This window comes from Artibeus jamaicensis, unplaced genomic scaffold, assembly GCF_021234435.1.
Source record: "Artibeus jamaicensis isolate MK-2021 breed Jamaican fruit bat unplaced genomic scaffold, CSHL_Jam_final contig_834, whole genome shotgun sequence".
In the NCBI taxonomy this organism is placed as follows: domain Eukaryota; kingdom Metazoa; phylum Chordata; class Mammalia; order Chiroptera; family Phyllostomidae; genus Artibeus; species Artibeus jamaicensis.
In genome coordinates this window covers 3,322,549-3,340,730 of record NW_026521981.1, presented here as the reverse complement: position 1 = coordinate 3,340,730, position 18,182 = coordinate 3,322,549, and the positions used below count along the sequence as shown (strand labels likewise).

The window sequence follows — 18,182 nt, the reverse complement described above, 5'->3', positions numbered from 1 at the left end:
ATGTATCCCAACTGCAAACCAGGCATGTGCGCTGACCAGGAATTAAATCAGGGACCTTTCGTTTTGTGGGTTGATGCCCAACCAACTGAACAACACTGGTCAGGGCTGTGGTGACACTCTTAACATCCCATAAATTTTTATTCTGTGGAACACATAGTCTGAGAAAACACTATAGATTCTATAATGTAACTAATGGCTGTAGGAAGTGACTTAAGAAGAGTAGAAGATGCAAAAGAAATTTTAATAGTAAAATTAGAATTTGTTGCTAGAAGTTTTCTGATGACATTGTATTATCCATCTTTTCTCATAGCATGATTGAGTTGATGCTGATTACTGATTTTAATTTTCTAAGGTCCTCTTTTTTTCTCATCATAGTTAAGGAATTGTATTTCTAAAAATGAGTAATTAATGATATTGTAGTACTGAATAGCAAAAGGGAACTTATTTTTGCAAGTATTCTGTTCAAACACAATGAGGAAGTTTAGCTTTAGCTGCCCTGTAATAAAGATTGCCAAAACCTTATTTAAATACTTAAAGTGATATGCCTTCCAGTAACAATGACACATGCTTTATATAATGTATACACAATTCTAAACAACATTTTGTGTTTCCTACATACTGAGCACCATCTATGGTACTTGGTCAACAAAGAAGGCCAAGGTCCTTGTTTTGGAGAAGCTTTCAAGGGAGGATGGGGTACAGGAAATAATATATGAAAATCAGATAGGAAAAAGTACCACAAGAATAAACTTAAACTATCATGTGGTAAAGAAATGTAGATACCGCTCATCAGCCTTTCTTACTTTTTTGAAATTTTATTGGTAACCAGTCTTATTTTTATTATTTTTTTAAAAAAAGGTTTTAGGCCCTGGCTGGTGTAGCTCAGTGGATTGAGCACAGGCCTGCGAACCAGACAATCGCGGTTTGATTCCCAGTCAGGGCACATGCCTGGGTTGCAGGCTGGTTCCCTGCAGGCCAGTTCCCAGCAGGGGACGCACGAAAGGCAACCATACATTGATGTTTCTCTCCCTCTCTCCTTCCCCTCCCCTCTAAAGATAAATAAAATATTTAAAAAAAAAAGGTTTTAGTTAGATTTTTAGGGGAAGGGAGGAAGAGAGGGAAACGTTGATGTGTGGTTGCCTCTTGAGCGCCCCCCACTGGGGACCCGGCTCAAAACCCAGGCATGTGCTCTAACTGAGAATCGAACTGGTGACCCTTTAAGTTGTAGTCTGGCGCTCAATCCACTGAGCCACAGCTGCTAGGGCGTATTTTTAAAAAATTAATACAATCTCTAATTCCTATTCAAAGGGATAAGGAAAGTTACTTAAGGAATCTTTTAATTTATCTAGTTCACTAAAGTTTGTAGAATAGGATAACATGGAAAGTTGGCCCTGCCCTTTCCTCTTCATTCATTATTATTTTTTAAATATTTTATTTATTTTTAAGGAAGGGGGAAGGGTGTGAGAGGGAGGGAACATCGATGTGCAAGACATACATCAATTGGTTGCCTCTCACACGCCCGCAGCCGAGGGCCTGACCTGCAAACCCAGGCATATGCCCTAACTGGGAATCGAACCAGCAACCTTGCAGTTCACAGGCCATCACTCAGTCCACTGAGCCACACCAGCCAGGGGTCCCTTTCATTTAAAAGACAATTTTTTTATTGCTGTTTTTAAGAAAATCCCTTTCCTATCCAATAGTAAGGTAAAAAAAAAAAAAATGAAGCAGAACTCCATAGATGACTTTGTTTTCCTTCTCAATTCTTTACTACTACTTAGCAAATATCCTGTGAAGGCTACTACGTATGGAGCATCCACAGTATGTAAGCTTACATTTACTGAGTTTCAAATGACCAGATATCTCTAATTGGGATGAATTGTAACAACTCAGTGAGGTGTATTTTTCAGTTGCAATATTATAAAAAATTTTAATTTATGTTCTGTATTATGTAATCTTTAAACTATATTGATATTAGGTATCCCACATTTATTGAATAAAAGGATTAGATGATCTCCAGCTTTTTTCCAAGTATAAAATTTTATCAAGTTAAATCTGTACTCCACATTGAAGCAGATTTGAAAAAAAAAGTGTCAAAATTTTCCTCAAGTGATAAGATCCTATAAAGGAATATTACTAAGCAGATTTTTTGCTTATAGGAAATTACTATGTATTTGCTTTTGTATAAATTATGATGTGTCATAAAAGCAACCTGTAAGTAGAGCTCAGTAGAGTCCTTCATAGTTTAGTTTAGCACCCAACACTCCAGCACTAACAGTGTTTCTAGAAATAATGTAGTATTCCTGAAAGTCCACCCTATCTGATTCTAATTCTGTCGGGGTCTCTCCATTGAGAGTCATGGTTATAGAATATACAGGTCTTAGTAATAGTCTTTTGTGACAAGTATGACCTAACCTACATTAAGCACAGATGTTAGGGTCTATGGGCAGTCTACTGAGATTAATTAGGTCTTCCAATTTCTCTAATTCCCTAAACAGCTGTAATTACTTCAAGTTATATACAAAATTGTTATTTTCCAGTTAGGCCTACCACTTCAGTTATTAAATAGATACTGCATAGCTGGTTATGCATCAAAGAAGGCAGTAAATGGAGTGGTGAATATAAAAGCTAAATGACATGAACCTTAAAGAATTTAAAGTAAAAGTAGATTAAGTGCACTGATTTTTCTCATGTAGAAAATCAGATATCATATATTTCCAACATTTGTGTTTTAAGATGAAACTGGATTGACGCTATTAGGGTATCTGTTTGGTGCTTTCAGTTAAGACTTGTAAATGAGAAACAGTTTTGCTTTATTTTGTTTTATGCAGTGTCAGTGGCTGTTAATTGGAAAGAGTAAATCAGGAGCCAGGTAACTTGGATAATAATTATGGCACTGAGTCACTTAACGTACATGGGCTTGGATTTCTTAAGCAGCATAGGACTATATTCAAGTTATAGGACTATATTATTTTTATAAGATCCTAACCAGCTCAAAAAGATTGAGTCATCTCTAAATATTTTGCTTTGACTATGAATTAGTGTTGTTTAAAAGAGAGTTCAGTTTTTAATTGAATGACTTTTGTCTTTATATCAAATAGTTTTATCTCACCCTCACATTCACCAATCCAAAACAAGTGAATACTGAATTATGTTAAAGAAACTACTTTTGGCATAAATTCAAATTCATCATAGAAAATCCTGGATAATGATGATATAGAAACATATCTTCACTGGGTGCCTGGCTTGTAATTTTTTTTTAACACATGAAATGCTCCTTGCTAAGGCAAACTGAAGTTTGTTTCTTCTTGAAGAATGCACTTTTCCTAGATGTAAAGTTTTTTAACGAGATAAACGCAAAATAATAATTACTTTTGTCTCCCCACACGCATCCTCATTGAACAGATGACACAATTATGAAAACTACCTTTTTCAGTTGCTCCAGATTTCTAAATTTAGGGTTTTAGAAAAGCCCTGATATATAGAGACAGGGATTTTTAGAGAGTCATAAGATAAAAGAGGGTTGAATAAAATGATTTTAGAAGACCAGGGAGGAATTTTCTAAGGAAGAAATTCAGCTTAAAACTCCCAGTTCTAGTACCTGTGCTATTTAAGATGCAGGTATGTATCTATGAACAAGTAATCTTACCTCTTTGGACTGTTTCCTTACCTGTAAAATAAAGAGGGCAAGGATAACATGATTTGTGAGTGACACATTTGCAGTATGGTAATTTACCTACCTAGAAACTTACAGGTAATATTATAGGAGCTTTGTTGACATACTATTTTGTTTCCTTACTGAATATAACAAAAAGAATACAGAAAAGAGTAAGCAATAGGTTCTATTATGTGTTTGATGCTTGCTTGCCTCTCTGCTTACAACTACTGGAACTAAAGCCCCAACATGGAAAAGACATGCAGCCAGACCGAGTTTCTGATCTTTCTCCTCTACGTCAATGGCAACAGAGGAGGAAAACAACGGATCTGAGCCTCATGACCTGGTTCTTCGATGTGGAGAACTGGACAGTTGACTAACATGCTTCCAGTTTCTGGCTAAAAGCTGAAGGAAGCATTTGCCATGCCCACTGGCCAAGTCTCTGGGTCTTAGTTTTACTATTTTCTCTCCAAAGAGAACTGATGCTCAAAGAAACTCATGTTTCTCAGTCCCTGTCTTGAACTGTAAGTGTTAGACAGAAGGCAGAAGATAGAGGAATGCCTTATTAGAATATAACGGAGGGCAGGAGAGCCAAAGTGAAAGTAATAATTAACATGTACAGAATGCCTACTATTTTCCAAGTACTGTTCAAAAGCATAATACCTATTTTCTATTTGAAATCAGTAACAATTCAGTGAAGTGTAAGTATTATTCCTCACATTTTATAAGAGGCTCAGAAGGTTAACGTTAAGTTGCCTAGGGTCATCAAGATAATGACTGGTAAGAGTCATAGTTTGAACCTGGGACTTCACCCCACAGTATCCTGCTACCACATGTCAATAATATATTAATTTCAGTTTATAGGAATTTAACCTTTTCAACATAGGAACTTTAAATCTTAAAAAAGGCAGACTTTTGTATTATTGAGAAAAATAATTTTCAGTTCAGTAAAGCAATATATTGGATTTTTGTTTTAGGTTCTCTGTTTTGTTTTGCTTTACCCATAATCATCCAGGTGTTCCTCTCATAAAATATATGCGTAATGTCAGAGCTTAGCTGAGGTGTTTGGGAATCTGAAATACTTCAAATGAGTATGTGTTCCCCCTACCATCAATAGAAATGTTTTGCTAACAGTATCATAAAAGCTTTTCTGAATTTGTCATAAACACTTGGACTTTTGAATTTTACTTCAGAGCAATGATATTATTTATGTCATCTAAAATTTAAATTTCATAGACAAGAGAAGAAAGGAAAATGGAAGCAATTCTGCAAGCTTTTGCCCGACTGGAAAAAAGAGAGAAAAGAAGAGAACAAGCTTTGGAAAGGATCAGCACAGCCAAAACTGAAGTTAAATCAGAGTGTAAAGATGCACAGATTATTAGTGATGCTGAAGTTATTCAGGTATTATTATTCAGGTCCAGTTATATTTTCACCTTTAAACACTAATAAAATATGTATACCCAACTTAATTACATTTATAAAGAATTTTTAATGTCTGATATTAGCTTCTTTTAAAAAATTTATTTTGAGAGAGAGGGGAAAGGAGAGAAACACCAATCAGTTCCCTGTTGCACATGCCCCCACTGGGGACTGAACCCACCACCCAGGCATGTGCTCTGACAGGGAATAAAACCTTTGACCTTTCTTTCCCTTTGTGAGACAACCCCAACCAGCTGTTAAAACAGAAATGCTTAGGGCTGATGTTAGTTTTTCAATAGCATTTTTCAAATCCTATGAGAATTTAGACTTGAGACATAAAACTTGTTTTGTTTTTGAGAGTAAGAATATTTTTAATTATATCAACTTAGTATATGTTGGAGTTCATAAATTTGGGGAAGTTAGCTTCTGAAATAGATTAGTGCTGTTAGAGTTAAACTTCTCACTTATGTAAAATAGTATTAAAAGTTCCGTTCTACTGCATTTTGAATTAGGAACAAGCAAAAGAAGAAACTGCTAGCAAGCCAATGCCTGCCAAAGTAAATAGAACAAAACAGAGAAAAAGTTTTTCTCGCAGTAGGACTCACATTGGACAGCAGCGTCGGAGACACAGAACTGTCAGCATGTGTTCGGATATCCAGCCATCTTCTCCTGATATAGAAGTTACTTCACAACACAATGATATTGAACATACTGTACTTGCAATAGAGCCAGAAACTGAAACTGCACTTACAGAAATAATTACTGAATCTGAAGTTCCAGCACTTACTAAATGTCCTACAAAGTACCCCAAAACAAAGAAGGTATGAATCTCAATGAACATAAGAACTGTTTCCTAACACCTGTCTTAATGTTAAATATGCAACATCTCATAAGAGGCATGGTTTTTATACTTTTTAGCTAAGAATGAGAATTGCAAAACTATAAAATCAGTTAATATAAACATTTACATTACTGTTATGAAAGCAGTCATCAAACTGAGTCTGTCAAGGCTTGGTTTTACTGTTGCAATTGAGGATTTCTTTAAAGAATTTTGCCTACTCTGTGTACTAAATTTACACTTATCAGAAGTAACTGGTTTTAGATGTTATCCCTTATTTTGATCTTTGTATTTTTAATATATATTACATGCAGATTATAATAATTAAATGTGAGGAAGTTCTGGATTTCCAAGGAATATACTAAGAACATGAAAATTTATAAGAAAGAATAGTTTTGGACCAATAAATAAAAAATCTCTGAAAACTTACTGTCAAATTTAATGAAGCAGTTATGGGAAACTATTTACTGAAAACTAACCCGAGTACAGAAATAACAGAACATCTTTTATGAAGCTTCTGTTTTTCTCCCATTTTCAAATGGAGTGCAGTAGACTGGATGGAGCAGAGAGATAGAGAATAAATGTATCCTTCTCATACATTTCTTTATCAAAATACTTTCCAGCTTAATTTATCTTGTCTTTGTTAACAAATTCAGTCCTTTGTAGGTACTATGAAACCATGAGTAGAGTTAGTAAGCATCCAGGATGAACCCTGGAATACAGTTTAATGGTGGGTCAGAGGGTTAGTTGGAGGTAAGATCCAAACACAGTTGTGTTTCATTTGAAGTTTGTGTTCTCCTTACTGAATCACAGATCATGGTCAAACAAACCATTACTTGTGTGACAATGAGCACTTATTTTTGCCCACTCTGGAAGGACAAAAAAATAATAGAAACTTTTTTGTGTGATTTCGATTAGTGGAAGGAAACTCATATTTAAAAAAGAAGCTACTTTCTTGATTACAATTATAACATCATCCCTGGCTTGTTCATTTTTACCTGACTAAATGATTAGGAATTTAAATAAATTTATAGCACCACAGTTACACACCTTCAATCAATAGTGACTGTCAATGCTGACAGCATTTTTTTTTAATGTATATGCACTAGTTTCATCTGGAGATTCTAATGGGCAGCCAAGTAGAAAATCACCACCCCAAATGAGATTTTTCTAACAAAGCAGTGAAAATTTTATACCTATAATAGTAACAGTAACAAACCTAAATTTAGTGTTTGTGTTTATAAGATGGTACTGAAGTGTCTTAGATTTTACTGTTTGATGAAAGTTACCATCTCTTTTGTGTAAAAAAGAAAAATAGTGGTAAGATAGTGATAACCACGGAAACGTAGAGTGATGTGGGTTTGGGGGACATCATTTTAGGCAAAACATCCATTTCATATTGTGTATTAGCATATTCTATAGGAGAATCTGTATAGTAATCCAAATTTTTCTCTTCTCTAGCACTTGGTCAATGAGTGGTTAAGTGAGAAGAATGAGAAGACAGGAAAACCTTCGGAGAGCATTTCAGAAAGGCCTCTGCGCATAACCACGGATCCTGAAGTGTTAGCTACACAGCTTAATTCTCTACCAGGTCTCACGTACAGTCCCCATGTGTACTCTACTCCTAAGCACTATATTAGATTTACTTCACCATTCCTTTCAGAAAAAAGGAGAAGAAAAGAACCTACTGAAAACATTTCTGGCTCATGCAAGAAGGTAAAACCTTTTTGGGATATAAAAATCTGTGATGAGCCAAATGTCAATGTCATTGCTCACTACCATTCTTGGTAGTGAAATGCTTTTGGAATCGGCTCTACAGTCATAGGCTATATAAACAGTGACAAATCAATTTCTATTCATTTATTGCTTAATGTATTTCAGCGATGGTTGAAACAAGCTCTAGAAGAAGAAAACTCAACAATTTTACGTAGATTTAGTTTATCCTGTCAAGAAAGATCCAGAAGTCCTACAGTCAATGGTGAAAATAAAAGTCCACTACTATTAAATGAAAGCTGTTCCCTTCCAGGTACCATTTTTTCAGTTGTTTTAATGTGAAGAATATGGCCAGATGTGTATTATTTTATATAAACAGGCATATTCCAGTTACGATGATATACTTTACAAAAGAAGCACTTTATTACATGTATGTTCTCATTTCTGTCCTCTAACCTTTTGGATGAAGGTAGACATGAAAGCCTTAATTTGCAGTACCATGAATGTTGGAGCTAATGGCTGAATTTTTAAACTATGTTTGACTTTTGGGTTGGCTGCTCTTCAAACAGATTTAAAAAGTAAAAAGGACTCTTACAAATCAGTTAAATTAACATCTCTACTTCTGAGATTTCTTAGAGACCCCCCCAGGCCTGTAAGCCTTCTGGCAAGATAATGCATGCTAACAGTGAAATTAGTTATTAACTGAGTTGGGAGGTAGGGAGAGATTGCTTCGTATTAGTAATTTGAATTTGTTTGGGGATGAAAGTCATCATTATTACTGTTGTTGAAGTTTTGATCTTCATAACAAATACCAACAGTATTATTTCTTATAAATTCTTTTACCCAACAGATTTAACTACACCACTAAAAAAACGAAGACTTTATCAGTTGCTAGATTCTGCCTTCTCAGAAACCTCTACACCTACTCCTTCACCTTATGCTACACCAACTCACATAGATATTACTTCCACGGACCCATCATTTGCCACTCCTCCACGAATAAAATCAGATGATGAAACTTGTAGAAATGGTTATAAGCCCATATATTCACCAGTTACCCCAGTAACTCCTGGCACACCAGGAAATACAATGCACTTTGAGGTGAGAAATTTAAATGAAAAAAAAAATTTAATAATGGGGATGGGAATGTTTTAATGGCTTGTGTTTTCCCCCTTTAAATAACTGGTTTACTGAAATTAGAAAGTTGTTAAGAAACTAAGAAAATTTACAGTATGTATTTATGTAAATTTTAATTTTATTTTTACTAAAATGAATGTAACTTTCATCTTATTGATACAGAGGTCAGACTCAGTGACTATATATCAAATTGACCTTAAAGCAAGTGATCTTATGGGAAATGGAAATAAAAACAAAGTTTAAAACAAAAGTTTATGTGCTAGTTTCTCATTTTAAGTTTTCATTTCTACAAATATCAAGGATTTAGTTACATATTTTAATTTTCAATTGTAATTATTTCTTTTTATCTAGAATATTTCTTCCCCAGAAAGTTCTCCAGAAATTAAGAGACGCACTTATAGTCAAGAGGTAAGGGATTATTCAAGTATTCAAAAAGGTCATTTAAATTGGTGACTTTTCTCTAATATCGTTACTTTGCTTTAATAATTAGTATCAGTCTCAAGATGTGGTCATACTTTTTTTTTTCTGTAAACAGGGATATGACAGATCTTCAACCATGTTAACATTGGGGCCTTTTAGAAATTCTAATTTAACTGAACTGGGTCTGCAAGAAATAAAGACTATTGGTTATACCAGCCCGAGAAGTAGGACTGAAGTCAACAGGCAGTGCCCTGGAGAAAAGGAACCTGTCTCAGACCTTCAACTGGGACTTGATGCAATCGAGCAAACTGCCTTACACAAAAGCATGGAAACACCTACACACGACAGGACTGATTCCAACAGCCAACTGGAATCTACTCACTCTGGACGGGGCACAATATATTCTTCCTGGGTAAAGAGTCCTGACAGAACAGGCGTTAACTTCTCAGTAAACTCTAACTTGAGGGACCTGACACCCTCACATCAGTTGGAGGTTGGAGGAGGCTTCCGAATAAGTGAGTCAAAGTGCCTGATGCAGGATGATACTAGAGGCATGTTTATGGAAACACCTGTGTTTTGTACTTCAGAAGATGGGCTTGTATCTGGTTTCGGACGGACTGTTAATGACAATTTGATCGACGGAAGTTGCACTCCCCAGAATCCACCACAAAAGAAAAAGGTTACAAATTTAAAGATTTATAGTCCTTTTAATAGTGTTTTTTTTATACTCCTCCTGAGGGTAATAACTAGCTTTTGTATGTATTATGTAAGGCATTCATATAGTTATTCAGGTTGAATTTTTGATGTGTACATTTTTAAACCTTTTGTAAATGTCCAGTTACTTAGGAAATATCAACAAAGTAAAACACTCTAGCCATGTGGAAAATTTCTTATCATGAGCATGGTTTCAGAGATTGAAATCTTGAGATGATTATTTTAACCAAAAGAGTAATCCCTACCAAACAAACAAAGTTGTAGAATATTTGTGTTACTACCTTTACTTTACATAGAACAGGTAGTCTTGCATTAAAAAATGCCTCTTTCCACAGTATTACTTGTATTTTGAATAAATATTATATAAATAATTCCCTGACTTATCACCGTCATTCATTTGGCGTATGTAGCAAGACAATTAGAATGCCTTATTTCAGAGGAATGGGAGAAACCACAACACGTATTTTATTTGTTAATAGGCTTATTGCTTTATAAGTCAAAGAATTTTAGTGATGTGTGCTTTTAATTTTTGTAACAGAGTCCAGTTGGCAACTTTGTGGGAAGCAATGTAGTATAGTGGAAAGAGCACGGGCTTTCAAGTAAGACCTAGGTTCGAATCCCGGCTCCAACACTCACCAGCTGTGTGACCTTGAGTGAGTGAGTTACTCAATTTCCTCATCTGTAAAATGGGGATGATAATATACCTATTTCATAGGGTTGTTGTGAGGATTAACAGATAATGTATGTAAATCATTAAATACAATGCCTGGCAGTATGTAAATCATTAAATACAATGCCCGGCATATAACAGGCATTTGATAATTATTATTATTACTGTTATTATTTGTTCAAAATCAAATTATTTTACATAATTTTCCTAATATAAATGCAGTAATGCTCTTTATAAAAAAAGAATAGATTGACTGACATATAAAACAAGAATAAAAGATTTCCTTTTCTTTACCTTTCTTAAGGTTTCTCTATTAGAATACCGTAAAAGACAACGTGAAGCTAGGAAAAGTGGCTCTAAGACAGAACATTTTCCGTTGGTTAGTGTATCACCTCAAGCAAGTGGAAACTTGAGCAACAATGGTGATGGGTGTGCCAACAGGAGTGAAAATGGGGAACAGGTAGAAAACACTGCTGGCCTACCTTTACCAACACCAGCTACAGTTTATAATGCTTCTTCGGAAGAAACCAGCAATAACGGTGCAGTTAAGGAAGTTTCTGCCACTGAGAAGAGTGAACCAGAAGTTCAGTGGTAAGCCTGTTTAAAAACCTAATTGGTCACTTGAAAACTACAAGTAGAATACCTTAAAATTAAAAGTCTTCATTGTGTAAATATTTGAAGTATGCTGTCCTGAAAAGAACAAGGTTTTGTTAATGTCTTTCTCTCGAAGCTAAGCAAATAGAGGTTTACAAACATCATTTTCAAAGATCCTCTTCCAGTTATACATTTGTCTGTGTTGTTAAAGGTCCATTGTGTTTGCTCCTTGACAGTTTTCACATAAAGATTCCTCGCCAAAGAACCTTTATCCTAGTCATTATCTTGCAGTTTCTTTACCAGTTACCTTGAGAGAACCACGTATAGTGTTTCTTCAGTAGGAGCAGGTGGATGTAGGACAGGTCTTGACAAAGGGCAGGAGACCACATTCACTTTGCTCCTTGGTCCCCCCCCCTTGCCCCTGATAGCTTCCTGCTGACTTTGCAATTCAGACACAAGATAATTTGTACAGTATATTTGGTGACCTTTGGTAACCTGAAGTGACATTCTGACTGTTAATACACTACCCTCCAACACCCCCCTCCTTTTCACCAAGAAATTGATTAAAACAAAGCAATGGAGTCTGAGTACCTCAAATAAATGAGGAGAAAATCTTAGTTTTGAAAGCTGTTGAGGGTGTGGGAGGTGCTGTTTTCAAAGCTGAACACCAAAGTGTTTTCCCAAAAGAACAAAAAGTCTTGCTCTGAGAGGGCATGTTTTGACCATCAGGGGACAAAGAATAATCTAACTAGCAGTAGCTTCTTTGAATTAATGATAATGATTTTATTTTAAAGGACTGCCTCAACTTCAGTGGAGCAGGTGAGAGAAAGGAGTTACCAGAGAGCTTTACTTCTCAGTGATCACCGAAAAGATAAAGATAGTGGTAAGTGAGCTTGTTCTGTTGCCAAAAAGTGGAGTCAGCTAATCACTGTGTACTCTCGTTCTTTGCAGTTCTAATGTTCTCTTTGGGTCTGCTTCTGCTTCATCTCTAGGGGGAGAATCACCATGTGTCCCATGTTCACCGAGTCATGTTCTGTCTTCACCTTCATCTCATTCAAATCACATTCCCCAGTTGCAACCCAAGGGCCCAGTCCCTTCTTTCAGTGAACTAATGGAAGGTCAGTAAGCAGATGACCTATCAGGGTTGTGCCTTTAAGTTAGAAAAGAGAGGGTCTTTATAAAAAGTTGGTTTGAATAGTAGAATGCAAATTGCTTCATAGTGTTAGTAAAAGGCAATATACACATCATGGAATTTTGCACTTACTATACTTTTTTCTGCTTTACAGATCTGGAACCTGAAAACCTAGAACCCATGACTATAAATGAATGTCTGTCCCCAGATATTTCTCAAAATACTTGTAAAAGCTCTCCAAAAATGAGCAAGGTAAATAACATTGACCTTTGAACATGGCCATTCAGAATAGTGGATGGTCATATGCACACAGATTTTTCTGCTGTGTCAAATAATCAGTTTGTGATTTCTAGACACTTTTCTTGTTAATATCTGACTAAATTTTCTAATGCTCTAAATGTACTTCAGTAGCTTACATTTTCTCCAAGAGTACTGCCCCTATTCTGTTGGTATTTAGGAAATTCACAGTCTTTTCATGAAATTCTCTAAAGATGACATTCATTTAAAAATGCTTTCTCCTGGATCCATCCTGGATCCTGAAGATGTGATCATCTAATGTGGCAGTAACTGTGGAAACTAAAGATGAGGAATCTGAGATTGAGTTCCTTTTTGTCCTTAAAGAACAACATACATTTAAGTAATCTTGTATTTGAGCATTATATATTTATATTATTTTATATTTGTGAAAGATGATACAACCAGAATGGTTATGGGGAAACAACTTTATTTACCCCAACCAATTTATGATAGGTTGGGTGTAGAAGTTTCACTCATGGAATTGAAACCTGGTAAGTGTTTAGGGTTATTAGAGGTTTTCTACAGTAAGTCCCCCAAACAGGTATCATTGCTTAGGGGGAAAAAGCAGATTAAATTTAAAGATCATTATTTCCTTAACTTGTCTTCAATAAAAATTAAACCAGGAAAATTCAGTCTAAGCTTATTTATTACTATAACTTCTTGAATTACCTAACTACCCCAATCCTCTGTAATTAACAAACACCAATATATTTTGTAAAATTGTTTCCTAAAGTTTATGTAAATAGTTTATATGATTCGTTTTTCTTTTCATAGCCTGGTTCACCGGGACCTGTAATTCCTATTCAACCACATGGGAAAATACTCACAAAATCAGATTCCCAGTGGGAGGCAACAGGTATTGTGGCAGAAGCTGAGAATGGTGTTCACCTGAAAACAGAACTCCAACAAAAACAGCTATTAAATAATACCCAAGCACTTTCAAAGAATCATCCTCCTCAGCCACTTGCTCGTAATTCATCTGAGCAGCTTTCACAAAAGCTGCCCTCGGCACCAGTGAAGTCGCACTGTCCTCCATCACCTCATGTAGAAAACCCTCCAAAGTCATCTACGCCTCATACGCCTGTCCAGCACGGTTATCTTTCACCAAAGCCTCCTTCACAGCAATTAGGATCTCCCTACCGGCCGCACCATTCACAGTCACCTCAAGTTGGAACGCCTCAGCGAGAGCCTCAGAGGAACTTTTATCCAGCAGCACAGAATCTTCAAGCCAACACTCAGCAGGCAACTTCCGGAGCATTATTTACACAGACACCCTCAGGACAATCTTCGGCAACCTACAGTCCCTTTAACCAACAAAGTCTGAACAACACGGCACCACCCCCTCCACCCCCTCCGCCTCCTTCTTCCTATTATCAAAACCAGCAGCCCTCTGCAAACTTTCAGAATTATAATCAGCTTAAAGGTAGTCTTTCCCAACAAACTGTGTTTACATCAGGACCAAATCAAGCACTTCCTGGCACCACAAGCCAGCAAACAGTACCAGGACACCACGTCACTCCAGGGCATTTTTTGCCTTCTCAGAACCCTACCATTCACCATCCAACTTCCGCTGCTGTCGTCCCACCCCCTCCTCCACCTCCACCTGCTCCAGGACCACACCTTGTACAACAGCCAAGTTCCCATCAGCAACACTCTGTAGCACATGTAGTAGGTCCTGTTCATGCCGTCACCCCTGGGTCACATATTCATGCTCAAACTGCTGGACACCATTTGCCACCACCCCCTCCACCTCCTGTTCCTGCCCCTCATCACCATCCACCACCCCATCCTTCCACAGGACTCCAAGGTCTACAAGCACAACACCAGCATGTTGTAAATTCAGCACCACCCCCACCACCTCCTCCTCCGCCTTCCAGTGTTTTGGCTTCTGGGCATCATACCACATCAGCTCAAGCCTTACACCATCCACCCCATCAAGGACCTCCACTTTTTCCTTCAAGTGCTCATCCAGCTGTACCACCGTATCCCTCACAGGCTACACATCACACCACTTTGGGACCGGGAGCCCAACACCAGCCTTCTGGAACAGGGCCACATTGTCCATTACCAGTCGCAGGTCCTCATCTCCAGCCCCAAGGACCAAACAGTATTCCAACACCTGCTTCAGGGTTCTGTCCTCATCCTGGCTCTGTGGCTCTGCCACACGGGGTTCAAGGACCTCAGCAGGCATCTCCAGTGCCTGGACAGATTCCAGTTCACAGAGCACAGGTGCCACCAACATTTCAGAACAATTACCATGGTTCAGGGTGGCATTAAAATGGACTCCCAAAAACATTTTTTAAAAATGTTCCTGTAACATAAACTGTATATTTCATATGTACCTGTTAAGGTACTTTTTAAAGCTTGTACATGAAACTTTGTATTAAAACAAATGAAAAACAAACACCAGTGCTCTTTCATTGTATCTTTCCCATTTTTGCTTTTTAAAATTCCTTTAAAAATGTGCTATTAAACCAGTATTAGGTATCTTTATTTTGTAAGCGAACATTCCAGCTGTTTTTCTGGCAGAATTGATGCTACATGATTAAATTCTGTTGCAGTTAAATTCATTTAGTGAATGTTTTCTATATTATTTTATACATATGCATTAAGTACAGAGCTAAGCAATGACAGTATGAGAATTTTCGTTTTTTCCTCCAGCAATTCTGTGAGTGCATCTTAGATATGAAAAATGCAATACAGATTTTTATAGTTTGGTGTGGACATGGCTCTTTTTGTTTTATCGGTTATTTGCAAGCAAAATGTAATTTAATGTATAGATGATTTTTAATGTCTCCTGACAAACTGTAAATACTGCATTTCCTTTGCGTATATAATTGCTTACAGCTTTTTTCATTTGATATATAGCATTGTACATATTACAAGTCTTTGCAAAACTGTGTGATCTTTGTGAAAGTAGTACAGTATATGGCCTTTAATTTTTTTTATTTTAAATATACTGTCACACTGAAGCACTGGTTGGGCATTTTAATTCATGTTAATAAATCACAATTATGTCAGTTTTACCAAATTGTCTTGTACAACTTCTGAGATTGGGGTCTGTTTAAGCAAGTGCTTTTATGAAAGTTTTCTTTTTTTGAATACAGTATATAAGTAGCTTTCCATTTTCTTTAGCAGCTACTACCTCAGTTGGACTGTAGCAAAATCAGGAGGCAGTAACGACTGTTCTGTAATGTTCCTGCTTGTCATTTCTGCAGGAGCAAGGGCCATCGGAAACATGTAAATGCTCTGTCTGCCCTCATGCAAAATGAACCCAGACCATTAAAGCATCACACAAGATATAGTTACATACCTTAATTTACACCAACTATTTGACAATATGGGATACCTGTCTAAACGTTTACACAGGAAATCTAATTTGTACATTTTAAAACATGTCCTATTAATCAAAATTGTTTAAAACCTTAACATTTACTGTCTAGCTATGACATCTGAAAAAGAGGACATTTTAAAAATTTGTTTTGGGTGTACAAAACTGAAGGGAAAAGGCATTATTCTTAGATCTTTCAAGTGACATGAAAATGGCCTCTCAAGTGAATATTTTACTGCTGAAATATGCTAGTAATTTTGGTAAAATAAAAAATTATTTTGTCCTCAGGAGGATTAAGTATAACTAATAGTAATGGCACCATTATATGGCAACACTTTTTTTATCATCCAGTCACGACACAATGTAGCACAATATACAAATACTGTGCACTGGAGAAGAAAAAAGTCAACAGGCTAAAATGACTAGGATTTGGCAGTAATGTGAGTCATGGTTTACACTTTAAAGCTCCATTTCCTTTAGAAAATTAGCCTGTGATAGTACATTAATACAGCTGCATTTAGGGATCAATCCTAATCAGCTTCAAGTTTTTTTAAAAATGTGGGCCAACCTTACCAGCCTTGCCTTTATCAAACAAAAGTCTACTTTATCAAAAGAAACACTTGTCCAAGAAGAAATGGCTTTAAATCACCCATCCTGATAGTTTCAAACACTGTACAGCTAAGTTAACTAAGCATAGTGAAGTACCAATATTCATCTCTTTAAAGGATTCTTAATTCCTCATAAGTTTGCCTACTACATACTGTATGCAGAATCTCTTCTGTAAAGTCTTTGATTCCACAATACTGTCTTTTACCTAAAGTACTGTCCTTTACCAAAAATTAAAGTTAAAAATATTCATGGAAGAAAAGAAGTGGAATTTAAGAATTTCAACTGTAGATACAAACCAAAGCTCTCTACCCCTGTAGGAAGCAGTAGTTAATTACATATGATCCAGACATAGGAAGAAGCAAGTAAGCAAATCAGTTTTCACCTGAAAATTAATGCTTTTTTAAAAGCTCTTATATTCACCTTTTCTCTGCCTTTGGACAATTTTAAATTTCCAGACAGCTTTCTGAACCTGCTATAATCACATACATAATCCACTGCTTGTCATTTCCATGAACACTTCACACGGACTAGAGGAAAAGAGAACATTCAACTAAAATCACTGAGCTGGCTATAGTGTTTTTCATAACTAGCAGTTCTCACTTAGCTTATATGCGTTATCATTAAGCCACCAAGAATCTGCTAAAAACCATACTGTACCTAATACAAATGTATATTCCCTGTAGAACAATTGTTTTTTACGTTGTAAACTACACTATTTTATCATAAAGGACAGGTCCTTACAAAATTCATAATTGAGTTTATTTTCTAACAGTTAAAACTGCATTAGGTAAATTTCATTCAGGTATGCTATATAGCCCTGATAAAAATTCTTAAGACTTACAGAAGACATAAAATGTACTCTGTGATTCTTGTAAGAATGGTTCCAGTGGAAATGGTAGATAGCCACCATCTGTCATAGAACCCACATGGTAACTTAAAGCCTCATTAGAAAAACTTAAAAGCACATTTCGTAAAGGAGAGTGTGCATGTTCCACCTTGCGGTGGTATGTGATACAGCGCTAACTCCAAAGAGGACTACGTGTCTTGTTCCCTCAAAGTGAACACTGTTAGAAAATTTACAATGCTCAGTGTAATTAATGTTTTTCATAAAACATAAATGAAAATTATTGAAATTCTAGGCATTAAATCTATACACTACAGCATTTTTTCTAAATCTATATTCTATACCCTTGTAAAACAGTGAATAATTTCCTCATATAAAGCCTAATTCTCATGTTATAGAACTACATTTCCTACATTGGTGATGCTGGTATTTCCTTTAGTTTTGGGTACACTACACTGAATGGATAGTAAATGTTGGTTCTATCGATTCAAATACAAGCCAATGACCAAGGCAATGTCTGGAAAAAAAAACCCGAAAACACTTTAATTTTTAAAACAACCGCAAGCACCTCAAACAATGGATTGTTGTTACAACACTTGTTATCTTTTCACAATCTAGTTATTGCAAAGGCATATGAATAAATTGTTAATGGACAAAGTCAAGAAAAAGGAGGCACCTTAATAAATGTAAAATTAAAAAAAAAAAAACTGGTAGTCAATCCACTGACTCCTAAAAGAGGCTAAATATACCTCTTTGTATTACATTCTAAAATTGTATTGCCTACTATGGTTTGTGTCTTGGATTCTACGATT

General features: G+C 36.1%; 1 protein-coding gene across 4 annotated transcripts in view; it reads left to right on the top strand.

Annotated features, from left to right (window-relative positions):
* KMT2E (lysine methyltransferase 2E (inactive)) overlaps positions 1-18,171 on the top strand; it is a 95,903-nt gene extending 77,732 nt beyond the window's left edge. For 3 of the 4 annotated variants that reach the window (XM_037164922.2, XM_037164921.2, XM_037164924.2), the window contains 12 exons: positions 4,889-5,053; positions 5,584-5,892; positions 7,371-7,625; positions 7,791-7,935; positions 8,473-8,723; positions 9,111-9,167; positions 9,295-9,858; positions 10,868-11,154; positions 11,952-12,040; positions 12,150-12,275; positions 12,444-12,541; positions 13,361-18,170. In XM_037164922.2, the coding sequence (XP_037020817.2) occupies positions 4,889-5,053; positions 5,584-5,892; positions 7,371-7,625; positions 7,791-7,935; positions 8,473-8,723; positions 9,111-9,167; positions 9,295-9,858; positions 10,868-11,154; positions 11,952-12,040; positions 12,150-12,275; positions 12,444-12,541; positions 13,361-14,863 (3,849 nt within the window). In that variant the 3' untranslated portion in view covers positions 14,864-18,170. Of the gene's footprint in view, positions 1-4,888; positions 5,054-5,583; positions 5,893-7,370; positions 7,626-7,790; positions 7,936-8,472; positions 8,724-9,110; positions 9,168-9,294; positions 9,859-10,867; positions 11,155-11,951; positions 12,041-12,149; positions 12,276-12,443; positions 12,542-13,360 lie in introns of all 4 variants that reach the window. The other variant, XM_037164923.2, reaches the window with a different exon arrangement.
* The last annotated feature ends 11 nt before the right edge of the window (positions 18,172-18,182 follow it).